General features: G+C 43.9%; 1 protein-coding gene across 1 annotated transcript; it reads right to left on the reverse strand.

The window, feature by feature from the left end:
* Nucleotide 1: 1 nt before the first annotated feature.
* Nucleotides 2-9,994, reverse strand: VPS18 (VPS18 core subunit of CORVET and HOPS complexes). The gene is made up of 5 exons (XM_080593160.1): nt 9,800-9,994; nt 6,111-6,252; nt 5,841-5,932; nt 3,279-5,149; nt 2-2,551 (listed from the first exon to the last, which is right to left on the reverse strand). Exons 1-5 carry the CDS (start codon nt 9,888-9,890, stop codon nt 1,823-1,825), a joined length of 2,925 nt encoding a protein of 974 aa, XP_080449286.1. The 5' UTR covers nt 9,891-9,994; the 3' UTR covers nt 2-1,822.
* Nucleotides 9,995-17,123: the final 7,129 nt, after the last annotated feature.

Genomic DNA, 17,123 nt, shown 5'->3' on the forward strand with positions numbered 1-17,123 from the left:
GTGGCCACTTACAACAGATTTAATGCTGAACTTCAAATGACATCACATTTAGTTCCATCACAAATTCTTCTGATAACAGCCATCAACTTATGAAAAGTAAAAGGCTATCCAGAGCCAAAGAAAACTACTGGATGGGGTTTCTGAACCACTGGTTTATGGAACCAGTGAAACAGCAGTTTCTGATAAGCCAGCAACAAGCACTACGAGGCAATAATAACGAAACTGCTTATCCCATAGCTCTAGCAGTGAAAAGATTTCAAAACCTCAGATCCTCCTGCCAGCTCTGCTTTTTATTACTCACTTTACACAAATAAAATTCATTCATTACAGGCTGAAGATCCCCCAGAAAAAGAATGGACTTTCTTCTGGAGTTATGAATGGTTATCAAAATTCTTAGGTCTGTTCCTTGAGGAAGGAAATTAATATTCCCTTTTAATGATGTGAAGACCAATTTCTACATCCTATGAACAGAGTAAGTGACTTGCAGATTGAGACAGGTGCTCAAGACAAGAACAGACAGGTATGTGAAATAAGAGTTTTTCAGAGGACAATTGTTTTCTCTTGCCTTAATTAAAAGTCATCATCTTCTTCCCCTAACAGTAGAACTTGACTAAAATTTTAGTTTCTTTAGTAATAAAACAAGGAACCCAGGCTAAACTGCTAGAGATTTTTGTTGTTGTTTTTCCCTCACCCACAATGTAGTGATCACTGCCTTCTGGGAAGAATTTTCCAAGTTAGAGCACTAGACCTGCATTGACCTGCAGGCACCCCCAAAAAGCATCAGACACTGTCAAGAAGGCAAAAAACTGCCTGATTACACAGTACTGGCTTCAAATTGGAGAGCAAATTTGTCACCAGTTAGAGGTCTCTGTAATCCATCCTTGAGGGAATCTATGACTAGATCCCTATTCAAGTGCAGCTTGAAGAGGAACAGAGTATGGCAATACAAAAGGGTAGTGTTCCTACTTGTCTGGAGTATCAGTTGAAACCTTACCAGTGCATGTATCAATTTTGGTTTGGAGTGGAGATGAAAACAAAACCCGCTATACAAAGGCAATTACAGAAGAAATGGGACAGCAGGGTAAACAGGCTAGAAAGCATTGCCAAAAAAAAATGAAGAGTCCCTAGAGAAAATCCAAATATATGGACTGGCCCATAAAGCTCGTGGGAAAGAAGAATTATACCCCCTGAATTGCAGGCAGATGACTTACGTGTATTGTGAGACACCTGCTTGAAAACTATACACATTCCTGTATTACATTGTGTAGAAACATGTATTTGTGTGGCATGATGTTTACGAAATATATGTGCAAGGGCACTTCTCCTTTCATGTTCTCTCAGTGTATGTGGTTATAGCACTCATCAAAAAGGAAACCAAAGGCAATTCTAGCACTGGAAGTGATGAATAAGACTACACTGCTGAGTGTTCCTCACTGCCATCCCTTTAAGGTTGTCTTCATCAAAACAGATACCACACGACAGGGAAGAGAAACCACACGCTGTTCCCAGTTCCCTCTGGGCAACAAGGCACTCTGTTAACTTCACACTGAGAACCTCAGAACTGCAAGCAGCAAACATCTGCTAAAAAAATATCCAGTAGATTAGCTTTAATTATTTTTCAAGCTCTTAGCCATCACTACGTCTCCTCATTTTTCAAGACTAGATCACTAATTCCAGTAACAAGACCCCACTACTCTTTCCTTAGAGTTCCACAGAAGCCACCACGTTCCCACTTCTGGAGGTTATACTTCCACCACAGAAGCGTCCCAAGTTGCGAACACAACCACTCTAGTGTACTGACAGTTGCAGTTTTGGAGGAGAACTACAGCCAGCTTTGCATCTCCTCTTCATACTTTTGGGGATCAATAAAGGGCTTGTCAATGGACCGGATCATCAGTTCTCCACAGTACACACACTCGGCTGCCACAATATCATCAATGTCAGCTTTGATTTGTTCCCGGCTCTGCTGCCCCTTTCCCAAGCTAGCAGTATCTGCATCCTTGGGACGATGGTGGCCCTTGGAAGGCTGACTGGTAGCTGCCAGCTTCTTTTGAAGATCTTCAAGCTTTGCCTGCTTATAGGCAGGAAGGTTTGGAAAAACTGCTTGAAGGAGACAGTCATAATGAAACATGTGACCACAAAGGAAAAGGTAAAATGGGCGGTTTAAAAGTGGAAAGTCACAAGCAGCACATTTTTCCTGAGGCTCAACAGAGCCGTACTTATTTCTCATTTCCTGGATGTCCTCTCGAATTCTCTTGGCACTCTGCGTGGCTTCCTCCATCTCCCTTTTCAACTCCTCAATGTGCTTGTTGTAGTCCTCCAGAGAGTTACAGATTGCTTCCTTGAAATGGTCAATAGTGACGAAGTCTGGAAAGAATGGCAGGACATCTTCAATCTTCAGCAGGGCGCAGCTGGAGAGGCAAGCCATTGCCTTCTTGACATCCTTCTCTTCTTGAACAACATGGCGAGCAATCTTCAACCAGAGCTTCTTCCGGAGTTCCTCATCATCTTCAGGGAGATCTGCACAGGACTTGGCGAGATCAACATCCACCTAGAAGTTGGATAGACGAGGAAACTGAGTTAAGCTTTCCTCTTTGTTTATCCACCATTCAATTTCAAAGCCTGCTGTCCATTATAGGAGGCATTTATAGAAAACCTCTTGCTATTTCATTGCCTAGGGCTTCACTCATTACTGGCCTGCTGCTTGTTTACATGGCAAACACCTTCTCTCCTCTCCACCACTACTGCTCCAGCTAGAAGATTTGCTTACTACCTAGCAGAGAACAAAGCACAGCACTACAATAAAGGCAAATCTATGTTACACTATCTTTGCTGGTTACACGCTTCAGTGAAGACACAGCAGTGCCAGTAGAGAGAACTTAAACATCTTCCTGAAGGTCAGACTAAGCTGACAAAAGCATTACTCTGATAATTACCACAGCTAGGAATAGAAAGCAAATAGAATCCTGAAAAATAGCTTCAAAAGCCTTGCATAAATGCAGAATAAAAGTATTTTATGTTGGAGACTGAGCTTAAGACAGATAGTATTCCCCCCTGTATTTCTCATACGCCCACCCTCAATTATGAGTTTTCGAAGTCAGCTGTCCACTTAAAACATCTGTGAAAGCACAGAAGTTAAGAGTCTTTCCTCCTAGACTTAGCTGCACAGTTCCTACACTGATGAGTCTGTCCACTTCCTCTCAGTTCTTGGTTATTCAAGATAACTTGAACTAGCTACATTCCCGTATGTCATAGCATGCATGCACAGACACACGTACCTGTAATGCAAGATCCACAGCTTCTTCATATAATTCCATCACTTTGTAAATATGGACACACGCATGGTGGTGCCCATGCTCTGCACACAGGCGCAGCGCGTACTTCAGGTCGTAGTGGATCCTGTTTGGGTTGGTTCCTGCTTGCTCCAGGTATGATAGCAGCGAATCTGGCCGACACAAAGCATAGAGAGACAACAAGTAGTTGTGAATAGCTTGCTGGGTTTCCTCCAACTGATAGACACAGAACTCCATGTATCTAATGGCTTCATTGATCTGCTGGGTGCTGGCACTCTGGCTATAGTTAACAAGGGCTGGAATGAGGTTTCTGGCATCAAGCCTGGAGCCCATAGAAATCCAAGCATCAACTACCTTCTTGGGAATATGCTGGATGAGGACTGGGGAGAACTTGTAGAACAGCTTCTCATCTCTGTGCCTAGACAGCACGTTTAGAGCTTCATCATACTCATCATGCTGGCAGTGGTGAGCTACTACTCGCTCATAGTCCTGCATGATGACTGCAAAGTAGACCATGTGCTCCGTGTCCCCATGGCTCGCCAACAGTTCATAAATAGACGCCCGATTATTAAACAGACAGTCTTTGTTTTTAGGGCTGCTCAAGAAGGTGCGAAACTTCTCCCGCGTATCCAAATAGAGATTTCGCTGTGAGGGATCTCCTTCCAATATACCCAGCCAGTTCAGGTACAGTTCTGTTAACCATGTGGTCAGAAGAGTGGTCTGTGTCTTCTCAGAAGGCTTCAAGCTACTTAGCTTCTTAATCAGAAACTCCATCAGGGCCTCTTCTTGCTTGGCTTCAATGAACTTAAGGGCAATTTCCTCAAAGTAGTTCTGGGTCAGCGCGTAACATTTGGCACTGTCCAGATATCTCTTGTTTTGGAAGCAGTGCTCTGCCTCTTTTGCCAACACAATGTCTAGGCACTCCGGACGGTCTTTACAATACTCTTTCGCTAAATCAAATTTGTTCATATTCATATACATCTTCCATACATCTCTAGATTCCCGCTGGACGTGATAGCGGAACACTACTTTCTCCGTGTGGATCCATATCTGCTGGACTGTGGGATCCTTGATCATGCGTGTCAATGTGCCAAACTTCTCCAGGAACAGGTCTTGAAAAACAACCTGCTCATTCAGAGTGCATACAGCCTTCACCCGGTCAGGCAGCAGCAACAGAAAGTGAAACTGGGTAAGTACAATGGATATTGGCTTGTTCACAGTTATGTCAATATCAGAAGGATAAACCCAGACCCGTTCATCACTCAGAATTGAATCAGGACGGCTATAATCCAAATTACCATACAAAACACCATTTCCCATCATCCACGCAAAGGAGCGTGGGTTGGAACGCAGTTTTGGAGTGTAAAAGGCTATCTCGCTGAAACCGAAGCTGGCTGGAAACTCCCGGAAGCTGGGCAAATGGTCAGCATGCATAGCAAATATGGAGCTGAAGCCTTGCTGCTCTGTCCCTTCAGGCACTTTGCCAACAAACTGAAAGAGTCTCTTTCGAGTGGTGGCGATAATAAAAAATTTCCCTTCTATTCCTCGTTCAATCTCCAAACAGCAGACTGGTGCGGGTCCTGATTCCTCCTCCAGAGTGTAGACCTGTCGGAAGTACTGGTCAGGATTAGTGCTGAAGAGGCTTCCCTCGCTGACAGATATTTCGGCTTCGTAGATTTGCCCCTGGGCTGTTCCCACCAGGATAGGCCCAGTGTTGGTCTCTGTACCAAGAAATTTGTTCCAGCCCACGCTTTCAATCAAGTGGCCTTTCCAGCGGGAGAGTGTCCGCGCTTTCTGAACACTTCTGTTCAGGTAAAGGCATTCACTGGTGTTCAGAGCAATCAGGAGATGAGAGCCTGCAGGGGCACAGAAGGGCAGAAGGATAGAAAAAATTTACACTATTGCCTAAGCAAGTCAAATTCCTGAGGCTTCTCAGCCTGATATTAGATAAGCACTAGTATCAACATACTGAATCAACATACTTTTCCAGGCATTCATAAGCATGCGGGGGATTTCCATACTGGATCAGAACAGCAGTTCATGTTGCAAACTAAAATTGCAAATCCCAGAATCTTCAGCAAAAAGGTATTCTTCTATTTTAATAAACACTCTAAGAACAAACATTTCCCATAGTTCTCTCCTGTCCCTGGCAGCTAATGAGCATCTCTTTCCAAAAATTTTGTTTGGTTTTAAATCAATCAAGGCTACAGCGAGCTGCAGATGTTTGACAGTTCTTTTTAAAAAATCTTATATATACACAAACAGTACAAGGCAACTGCAAGGATTTTCTTTGGTTTGTTTTAGCAGCCTTGTTCAGAACAGCCTCATTGCATCAGTGCTCATTTCAGATGGTTCAAAAGCAACAACATACACATGAACCAGTAGGCAGAACCCCTGGGCAATAGAGTACAGCCCACAAGAACCAGCTGTTTGCTTTATTCACAGAGCAGAGAAGAAAGAGGACTCCTTCCCCAGTACTTGCAATGCACATTCAATTGCCTCTGCTGCCAACCACTGTCTGTAAATATACATAGCCCATTGCCTCACCTGTGTGGTCCAAAAACATCTTGTAGACTCTGGCTTCATCCTTGCGTCCCAGCTCAACCTGATTAGGTTCATCTGGCTTCCCAAGATCAATCCTGCAAAGAGAAACCATGAAAGCATACTGCCCACTAAAGTTCACATAGGCATAGTTTCTTACTATTTTCCACATCTGTAGGTTCTTGGCTTCTTATCCATTTTTTAATTACAAGTTCTCTATTAACTTAAAAAAAAAAAAAAAAACATTGAGTAACTTCAGGTGACTGGCAGCATTACCTGAGAAGGGTGTCTTTGCCAAGGCTCATACAGAGCTGGTTAGAGGAGACCACTAAGCTGTTAATTTTCTCTGGAGGAGCAAAATCAATTCTTTGCTTGTTAAATATTGGTGTTTCCTTCTCCAGCCGTGCATTCACATACCCTGGAGAAAGAACATGAACACTTAAAAGACAAAGAAAACACAACAAGAATTACATACTACACCAGAATCTAATCTAGAAAGACAAAGGAACCACTGCTTGCTCTGGGTTTTTACCAAAAAGGTACAGTGCTCTGTGAAGCATGAACACTGAGATCAGCACTCCCATAAGTACAAAACAGAAAAGTAGTAATGTGCTTTACTGTCTTGTTACAGAAATGCAAGCTTGTCACAAAGAATTCCAGGGCAAGATACAAAACCGTTACATAAACTGCATATAAAGCTGAAAATGGGAGCAGAATCAAAGACGTTTTTTGGGGGGTGTGAGGGGTGGCAGTTTGTGTGTTCAAGACAGAAGAAAACAGCTGGTATTATGTAAGACACAAACAGCACTCTGGTTTGACACTCCCATACAAGCTACTCAGGAAACCGCTGCAGTGTTAGCCGAAATATATTTCTTTTTCCATACTGGAATTGAATAGGATACAATACTCGACATCCTTAGTTCATAAGGTGAAGTTATTTTTAAAACCATGTTAATGTTAATTTGTTTTTTGATGGTGACAGTGTTATTTGTGTGTGTGTTTGTTGTTGTTGTTTGGTTGTTGTTTTTTCATATGAAACTAAAACCAAGTCATAATAATCATCAGCAAAATCCTGGAACATCTGTACATCCACAAACAGATCGTATCACAAAGTTGCATCCATATCTGTCCCACGAGACAGGTTTTCCCACTGACTGAGTTTCCCATACGCACAAAGTATTACATAACCTTCTGGCAAAGAAAACAGCAGAGGATCGCAGTCTGACCACACTACCTCCAGCCAGAAAGCCAGACAGACGGGATACGTGGCTAGGTTAACTCATCTGCTTTGCTCCGTGAGCAAGTGAAGGATTTCTAAGGCAAGTAGATCCAGGCAGCAGTTAGCCTGGACAGGAAGATTAAAAGCAAAACAGAGCTACTGCAAGTTAAGGCCATTCACCGCCAAAGTAGCTATCCAGCAAGATGTATACAATGAAAAATTTGTATCTTGGAGGAAACAGACTACTTCCATTCTGAAGAGCATTGGCCTAATAATCTCTAGGCTGGAACAAACAGCATCCCTCCAATGCATATTCCATACCTATAACCTCCTCCACATTATCCTGAAAAACTTTAACTCCAGCTCTGTTGTTGTTGAAAAAAATCAGCAGAGTAGCGGAAAGCAGCCTGCTGACACTATGATTCCTTTTATCGCCCGTTCTGCCAATGGCTTCTCCTTGCTTCTGCCTCAACACTAGGCCAGCTGTGGGATCTTTAAAGGATTGCTGTTTTAGAGGAGAGATGCGCACACGGGAACAGACAAAGCAACCACAGTCTGAGTAGGCAGACTTTTGCTCAGCATGAGTATTTTTCCTACATGTTGATCCACAGCTTAAATTTTACCCACTCATGCAGATATGCATTCCTTTATTTATACTTAAGCAAAACAGATGTTCTTCAGTTCAGATTGAGCTGCAATGCAAAGGCCTGAACTTGCTGTTATGAATGGTGGTTCAAAACATGCAGACAAAGCTCCCAAGGTAGAGATTCACATGATGTCACAGGTAACCAATATATATTTCCTTCATATATGCTTATATAAAGGAAAGATGACTCTAATGGAGAGAAGGGGAAAAAAACCACTCCAACAAGATCTCCAAGTCACATTCATTCAGAGAGTCTTGAATTTTTTTCAGATTGCCACCAGGCAAAAGGTGGACTGGGACAGCAAGAGGTAGGATGTTTGAGGGATTGTTTGTTTTTTATACAGTTCGAATCAGCACATTGTAGACTTTTTAAGACTGTATCCATTAGTTATAACAACTGTAGCAGCAGCAGCATTAACATCAGGATTTTAACTAGTGTCTGTAACATGACACGGATGCAGTTCTCCAGCTTACAATTCCCTGTACAAAGGAGATATGTATTTTATAACTCATATTCCTTTCAAACAGCCCAATTCCTCCATCCTGACCCCAACGCCCTCTTTCTGTTCAGGTGAGATCCTATTGCAGTATTTCCCACCCTGATTTCTGTGCAAAACTACGTTCTTCCTTAGAGCTTTGAATCTGTTCGCGGATTTAGGTTCACCAACATCGATCGAGTCCACCAGGTCAAAGTAGAGCTTTTCAGGCTGGAACTGGAGAACTTGAAGTTTACACTGCAGCTGTACTTGAGCTCTGCAACAGAATCTACAACTCTGAGAAACAGTACCTGTTCCGAAACGTTGGGAATGACTCATTGAAACAGAGGAATAAATTTTTAACATCTTCCAATATTTCCAACCTAACCTTAAGGACTGCTTTGAGGAAGTTAACTTTTTACTTACACTTCTTTCAAAATCAATTTGCTTAAACTTCATTTTGCCCACAACTTCTATCAGGCGAAGTTTTGTTCCAAAACGGCAATGCATTCTGATGCATGAATGACTGAAATCCCAATTAGACTGTGTCTTTGCAATTAAGCAGTTTCCAAAACCTCCTTTGCCAACATCATTTGTCACCAAACAGCCATGACCGAAGACAGTGTTGCAGAAGTCAAGAAGAAAAGCTGAGTCCTTGGAAATGTATTTTCAGCTGGCAGCACGTCCCAACACTGTTTTGTTCAACACCTATTCAGGACACTTACTCTTACATAATATCATGCAACAAAATAACTTAATGTACATTAAAACAAACAGCAGGTATATATCTACTTAAGCATGTAGACTCAGGGTAATTTTGTGTGTTTATTCTTTATAATACATATATGAGTATGACAACACGTATATGAGTATGACAATTCATCAATGCCACATACACAAGCATCACAACCTGTTTTCCCCAAAGACTAACAGTGGGTAACACTATATGAGGAAAAGACTTGAAATAACGTGTCCACGCATGTCCAAAAGTGTAACCCTCAGATGCCAGCTCTGCATAGCAGCGGTTACTACCTTGATGATACGAGGTAGCACAGAATCCTCTCTCAACCAATGTTTCCTCCCCCAGTGATCAATATGATGCTGTGAGGGGGCATCCAGTGGGGAACTGTTATTGAACCTAAGGGTTTTGCCTTGGATTTATCAAGAAGCATGCTTGCCATTTGTTTGCTTTCTCGCATATGAAAGAAATGACTGACTGGTCACCACACCATTGCTTTACATTGACTGCACACCCCCAAATCACCCCAAACAGTGAAGCTTTTAGAAAGCTGCCCCAGGATAGGAAACCGACCCCACGCTGGTACAACTGCCTGCACAGCCACTGTGGCTGTAGCAGTTGGGTTCCTTGACGAAGACCAAAAAAAAAAAAAGGGAAGCTGGCTAGGTGACCTCTGACAGCTCGCCCAGCCCCGACATAAGCCGTGCCGCAGCGCCGTGAGGCACACCCACCACCCGCCGCCTCGGGGCACGCGGCCCTTCGGGGACACCCCTCGTCCTGAGGCACCCCGGAGCCTGACGTGCCACACCGCCCACCCCCGGGCACGACACCGGGGCCCGTCCGCTCGCGCAGCGCTGCCCCGGGCAGCAGAGGGGGGCTTATTACCGGAGTGCGGGATGCCCACGGCGGCGCGGCTCTGCTGCACGGCGGCGGAGCGGTGCAGGGAGTCCTCGTACTCGTCCAGGATGGACGCCATGGCGCCCAACGGCCGCACCAACCGCCACCGCCAACGGCCGCTTCCGCCAGCCTTCACGTGAGCCGCGTCACGTGCCCGCCCGGCGCCGCTCCGCGCCTGCGCCGTGGCCGCCGTCCCCGCCCCTCCCGGAGCGCGGGGCGTGAGGGATCCTCCTCCCTAAGATGGCGGCGGAGGGAGCGTGGCGGTGGGGTGGCTTTGTCCCCGCTGTGGTCGCAGCCGCCTGGCGAGCTTGTGGCCTTGCTGTGCAGGTCCTGCGTGTCAGTGTGGTGCTCACAGCTTCTTGCCAGTCTGTCGTGTGCAGGCTGGCTGCGTACTTTGTAAACCATCACATTAGTGCACCAGCATACTTAGCCACTGCTTAGTTGTGATGCTGCTGCGCACACATCTAGTGACTGCAAACGGCAGCTGGCTGCTTATAAACACATCCGTACAAACTGACAAGTCTTTTCTTTAGGACTGTTCGATGCAATCTTGGCTTTGTAGCTAAACAATGATTGCCACAAAGCAAGTGGCAATCCAGCGTAAGGCTGACCTTGAATTGGGCTAGATTTACTCTGCATGTTTGTCCCACCTTTCTGGGCAAAGCTTATTAGACCCAACTTCTGTATCAATAATACTTCAGACCTGGGTTTTTGTTGTGTTTGGATCATGCCAACAGTTGTATTTACAGCTTTGCCCTCTAGTTTAAACTAGCAGACTGAATCTGGCATTAACGAAGTTAATCTTACACAACACTTTTGGGCTTCATCTGATTTATATTACTTTATAATGAGAACATGTACGTGTATGTACTGTATGTATACGAAATATGTGTAAACTTCATAACACCTTCTGGGAGAAGCAGAGAAATGTTTTCCCACAGAGTACAGGGCACTTCACGACACAGACAGACCCATTGCAAGATTGAAGTCAGTCATCCCCATCTTTGTTTACACGTCAGCTGGCAGTGAGTGGCACCACCAGTAGCAGTGGCACATGTTTAGCTTTGCACAAACTAACACAGTTACATCTCCTTTTCCTCTGCCCTTCTTCTGCAAACCTCACCCCCATAAACATGGGTCCAAACCACAGCCCTGTGCCTCAGGCCTTCTCCCTGGTGCAGAGCCAGACATGCAGGTCCCACGCTGGCTGGGCTGCTGGAGGCTCCTGGAGCATGCCTCTGCGGGGTCACCTGTGTCTGCTTTGCTAAAAACACAAGGTGGCTTTTCCTGACTCAGCCTGTCTGCAAGCACTGGCAGGAGCCTAGACCCAGGTCCAGCCCCAGCTGTTTACCATCTTTGTGTGACAGCTCTGAGCCATAACAACAAAACCACATTCCTCTGCTCTCCAATCATCCTTACCATCATAAACAGCAAGTGTTCTCATTTGGCTTCTCAAGAGGTACACACAAATTGCATTAGGTTTAGGAAAATGAGGTAGGAAGGGATTTATTCGACTATCAGATCCATTCTCCCACTCCAGGAGATACCACATCATATAGTCCTTTCTCCAGTCCTATCAAGGTCTGTCTGAAAGCGTGGGTATTTTTCCCCAAATGCTCTAGCCCGCACCTGTCTCAGATGCTGATTGCTCTCATGATTTTGAGCTCTGATTTCCACTCTAATGTAAGCCAAGTCTAGTCTGAATCAATTTGTTCTTGTTCAAACACTGTCTTGCAGTGTAAATAGTCCTCCCATTCAGGCATTAACTTCCTTCACAAAAATGAAGTTAGAACCTTCATTCTGATTTAAAACCCAAGATTTACAAGAGCAAAATCTTTCCTTTCTTCTCTTAAAAAAAAAAAAAAAGAAAAGAAAAGGAGACAGTTTCCTGGAACATACTAACATACTAGTATTTTCTGCAGCAGTTGCAGCTTCAGCTCATCTTCATGTAACATGAATTTAACCCCTCCTTTCAGATGAGGTCTCCCCTTTTGCCTTAAACAATGATGCTTATGCTTTTGTATTTTTAGCAGTACGAGACTGAAAGGTTGTTTGGTTTGTGGAAAATAAGCCATCTCAAAATGTAACTGGAAATTAGGCTAAACTGAAATTTGTGCACAAATTTCTCAGTGTTCAGGTCCATGGAGTATTTCCATTCAAAGTCCGCATCAGGACATATTTTTATAATCTTTTTCTTCTTGGTCAGGTCCAGAAATGGAAGAGATTTTCTTTCCCATTTTGGCAGATACCAACGCCAGTTAGGACTGATACCTCACAAGAAAGCTTTGTCTGAGTTTAGTGTGGTTAAATTAGAAGCCAGATCCTCCCCTTATTTGGGAACGAAACATCAGCCTAAAGCTAACCCAGGCCCACAAGTCTGCTCCGTCCATCTGCACTATCATCTGCTGAGATTATTTAATTTACAAACATGTGCAATAATTATATCCCAGTGCTGCATTCACAGGTTTGATGTTCCGAAAAGAAGAGGGGAACAAGGGTTGCGGGCAAAGGATTTATCAGCTCTTTGATTCACCAAGAGTGTGTGGAGAATCAAGATGATTACATTTTGTATGTAGTAGTAATGTAGTAAAGTAGTAAAGTAGTAAAGACAAGAGGGAGAGATTTCTGTGATTCTCACATGGGAGAGATTTCTGTGAGCAATTTTGGTGATGTGTTTCAATTGGAAGCCTAAATTCTGGTCTTTTTTTTTTTTTTTTTTTTTTTTTTAATGGCTGTGCTCACCCTCACAGTAGTTTCAGCTTAAACAGTTAATGTTTTCTCCCAGCTATGGACACAGGTATCAACATCTAGATGCTGTATAACATCTGATCTACTCAACTTCTGTCAGGAACAGATTGTAGACAACGGTGCGGACGAACACATACTGTATTGGAGGTCTGGATTCCCAGGAGATTGAGCTTGCCTAAATCTGGGCTTCCACAATGCCATCTCTGCCACTCCTGGCTGCCCTGCCCAGCCCGTTCTGTGTGCCAATATTAGCTCATGTGTGATTGAAGAGTGAGCCAGTGCAGCGCCACGCACCAGATGACTGTGATCCATGATCTAAACACACGTGCTGGTGCAGAAGGGCGGGCAGGAAGATGTGGCTTTCAGAAGAGGTAAGGGCACTACAAAGGCAGTTCATATTTAAATTACATGAACTGCCCTGGAGATAACCTGGTAACCAAATTATAACGTGAATTAAACCCTGGAATTCCTCACAGATTTTCTCTACAGTTGTGGTACTGGTCATCCCTCTGTCTCCCTGTCTGTAGGGTATTCTTTCATTGTGATCAATACAAAAGTATCCCTCATTCATAAAAACCATAGGCAAACACATGTACTTCCCCAAAAGCGACAACCTCCATAAGATACCAAGAAGGGTGTAATATATAGCCAGGCTCTCAGACACCCCTGTACCTGCTTTGAGGAAAATGCTGCAGATGCCTGTATCCCCCACCCAATCAAGAGACTTTCTCCCATTTGTGTCACTTCCCCAGGGATGCAAATAGTGTCTCTGAGTGACCAATTGTCTTATATGCACATACTTACTATAGGAAAAAGAAGGTCCCACAGTTGTCTAGACATAGGTATCATGGTTGCCTGTAAGAACCTCAGCTGGAACCTACATAAGAGTCTATAAAGCAATTATAATTAACATTGGAAAAAATCAAAGCTTGAAAGGAGTTTGCCGGAGCCCACCTCTTAAACATTAACCCCTCTCCCATGCTTTCCAAGCCGATTGTCAGGAGCAAACATCCTGCAGACCAGTAAGCACTGCATGGAACCATATCACAGACCAACTTACTACAGCTCTTCTGACAAATCAGTAAATTTTCCCACTCCAGAGCATGCTGCCCTTCAGTTAACACACTAAATGCCCTAATGGAAACTATGAGTGTAACTTGTAAGTGCCAAAATGAGCATACAAACACAAGAGAGAAAGGACAGAAACATGTTTTTGCATTGAGAAAACCTTTTTCCCATGGCCAGCACACTCTGGCTAATCCCTCAGTTCTAAAACTATTAACTCTTCCGGAAAGTAAAAACCAGGGATGTGGCAGAGGCAGTGGTCTTACAGCATTTTATGGTTTTCCTAACTATGCATTTTCAGCCCAGCCCCTCACTGTTCAGTGTTAAGTTCCTGCCCTTCCCTGTTTCTCATGGGCAATGCAACCTTATCACCTTCTTTTGCTAATTCCCTCACCCTTTCCAGTTAAGTGTTAACTCCTCTTTTCACTTGAAGTGTCTAAAAGATTGACGTAATTAAATTAGCCCCGGAGCATTGTCTCCCAAGTTATCCTTAGTCTGAGGTTTGCTGTTCCTTTTCAGATTTAAAGAAAGGGCTTTGAGTGCCGTAAACCTTGCCTGCTTTTTCACATTTATCACTTGATTTAATAAAAGATACACTTTCTCCAGCAGGTGGCAACATACTTCTAAGAGATTTATAGAACATCAAAGAGGTAAAACTCATTCTGTGCAAGTCACATAAAAGATAATTTGTCTTTGAGAAAGGGGCTGAATACAATATAGGTGCTTAATCTTTCCTTGGAACAATTAAGAAAATACTTTTGAAGCTAGTGGCATTGTCATTTCTTATTAATTTATTATTCTACAATCTTAAAATCCATTATAATACTGTTGTTGTTATTTGCCTTCACATTTTACTAGTGTGGCAATGAACAGATGAACCTGGCCCCGCTTTTAATTCCAAACAGGAAGAAAGATGTTCAGAGGCCAGGACAGAGGGAGCTGTTTTCTCCCACTGTTTCTCCATATTTATTTTTTTTTCCTTAATGGCATTTCAAAATCACATACCTCTGATGCGCAATAGTAACACCCATTAGCTGCTGTAAAATCGTAAAGTATTTTTATTGCTGTGGACTCAGAAACTAAGGAGTTCCTATCAGTCAAGAAATCTATATGGGAAAGCAAATGCTACGATCTTTCTTCCTTTGATTTCAGATGTGGTAATTTTTCTGTGAATAACAGAAGCCTGGTATTCCACCGGCTTGTGCTTTGTGGCTATTTATGCCTCTGCAAGGTTGTAAGAAAATGATATGGAAAAAGCATTTGACATCACTTCCTGCAGGCTGCAGTGACTAGACAAGGTACACCACAGGGGAAACCAGACACAGGCTCTCATCTTTACCTTTTTGTCTGTCACTTCTTTTAAGTGGTAATTACGCTTGATTTTTCCCAGGGAGGATATACACTCAGGTGCATGACAAAATGCCCTGTGACTCAGCATTAGCTGTCTCCCTGCCTGTGATTATGAAAGTGGCTTGCCAGGCAGCGGCTACGTTTGACTTCTTGAGCGTATCCCATGGCATCCCGTGATCCTGTTTGCTCTGGCACCTGTGCTCCACCACAGCCCCTCTCTGAACTGAGATCTCCACCCACCCTGCCCCACTGCATGTTGGCATTGCCTCCTCTTTCCATCACCCCCCTGCTTCTTACTCTTTTATACTTCCTTGCACGCAGCAGGGTGAAAGGATTCAGAAATGTACCCAAGCGCATCGTTTACAAAGGGAGTGTGTTGACATACACAGCCCACTTGTACAAAGGGAGGGGAAGCTGCAGGCCTGGTTTGCTCAGTACCTACAGGCCATGCCAAGAGTGGCCAATACATCTTTCTCTCTCCCCTGGGAAGAAGAAAGCCCTGCTACTTTTAAAACTGAGGACGGCCATCTCCCACAACCTGCAGTGCTTTTTCTGAGGCAATCTGAATAGGGTGTGCAAAGGTCTGCGATAGCGGCTCCCAGCCTGTGACATCCAGGCAAATTGGTCTGTGGCCACACCTAATTATGAAGTTACAAATGAGATCAACAAAGGTGGAAGAATTTGATGTCATCCAAGGTAACTGCTGCTCAGTGAAAGTCAAGACCAGTAGCTACAAAAAAATTGAACATCGTAATGCTGCACTTCAGAGGGGAAATGTGGATTTGTTTGAGCTGACCCCTAGGCTTGTCCCCCCTACAAGAGACCAGCCCTAGTTTCCTATTCCCCTCCTCATCCACATCGACTCAGTGTTTTTAACTTAGTCCCTAACTGGGCATTTCCTGCCACAGCTCTAGTGGGAAAGGTGGCTATAATTAATAGAAATATGCAGAGAAGCAAGTGTCTTTTGCTAAATAACTGTTTTGTTGTTGTCGTTGTTTTTTTTAATAATGGGACTTTGTGCAATTGTATAAAGATTGTTGGTGACAATCACACACTGCCTAAATATATCAATTGAATTTCCACTTCAATTCGCTGTGCACTCAAATGGAGAAGCTTTTCTGTTTGATTGAAGCAGAAGCTACAGATGGTACTGGATCTCAGCTGAACAAAGGTTGAACACTAACAGTACGTGAAATCTTGGTCTGCCTGAAAATAATTTGATCTTGTGCACTTTATTCCCAGTGGACAGGTATCCACATCATGAGGAATACTGCCATAATTGGTACTAAATATAATTCCCAGGAGAGAGGCCAAATGCAGTATTTAATACTCAGCCAAGAGCTGATCTGTCACAGTGTACCTGCTATGAGTGTGCAGCCAGTCTCCATGGCTGGCACTTCAACAGCTCTAGGAACGAGACAGACTTTCACTGCAAAACCAAAATTGTTCAAAAGCCTTGCAAAACCAAAATGTGTGACTCCTACCATCTGACTCCTTGCTGCATTGTGAAACCAAACCTGCCTCTTCTGTTAGACGTCAGGAGCAAGGCAGGACCTGAGAAAGGAACCCGTGGGAGCTGCTGTGTTTATTTGCTTAATCACTTAGTTTAAATATAGATTAAAAATCACTTAAGCTCATCCAGAAGTTAAGTGCGTGTCAACCAACAGCTGTCAGAAACTGCAAAGCAAAAAGAACACAGTCACAGAAGCCAGAGCTTTTGGGAAGGGAATGAGAGAAAAAAGGATTCAGTCGCTGGAGCGGGGCAATAAGTACGTCTTCCCAGTGGACGTCCTTTCCTAACAGAAAAGCAAATAGGAATCTAAAGCTGCCAGTTTCTTCTCATCTCTCCCCTCTGCTGCTGCCAACACTTGCTAACAGTGAATAACTTGGTGAATAATCCCTCATTTACATTCATTTCTTCCGATTGAATGGAAATGCCACAGTTCACAGAATGTCACCCTGTGCTTGAAACACACTGAGAAACTGGTGCGGGACGTCCCGTGCCGCGCTGCCTGCCCTGGCTGCGGTGCTGTGCGTCCTGCGCCGGTCCCACATGCGGTGCAGGCACACCTTGGGTGTTACGGAGGGTAAATCGCCTGCCCGGTGCCCTTCTGCAGAAGCTTACATATCCCCTGACTGTACTGACGCT

This window comes from Anser brachyrhynchus, assembly GCF_964034855.1.
Source record: "Anser brachyrhynchus genome assembly, chromosome: 5".
Classification (NCBI taxonomy): domain Eukaryota; kingdom Metazoa; phylum Chordata; class Aves; order Anseriformes; family Anatidae; genus Anser; species Anser brachyrhynchus.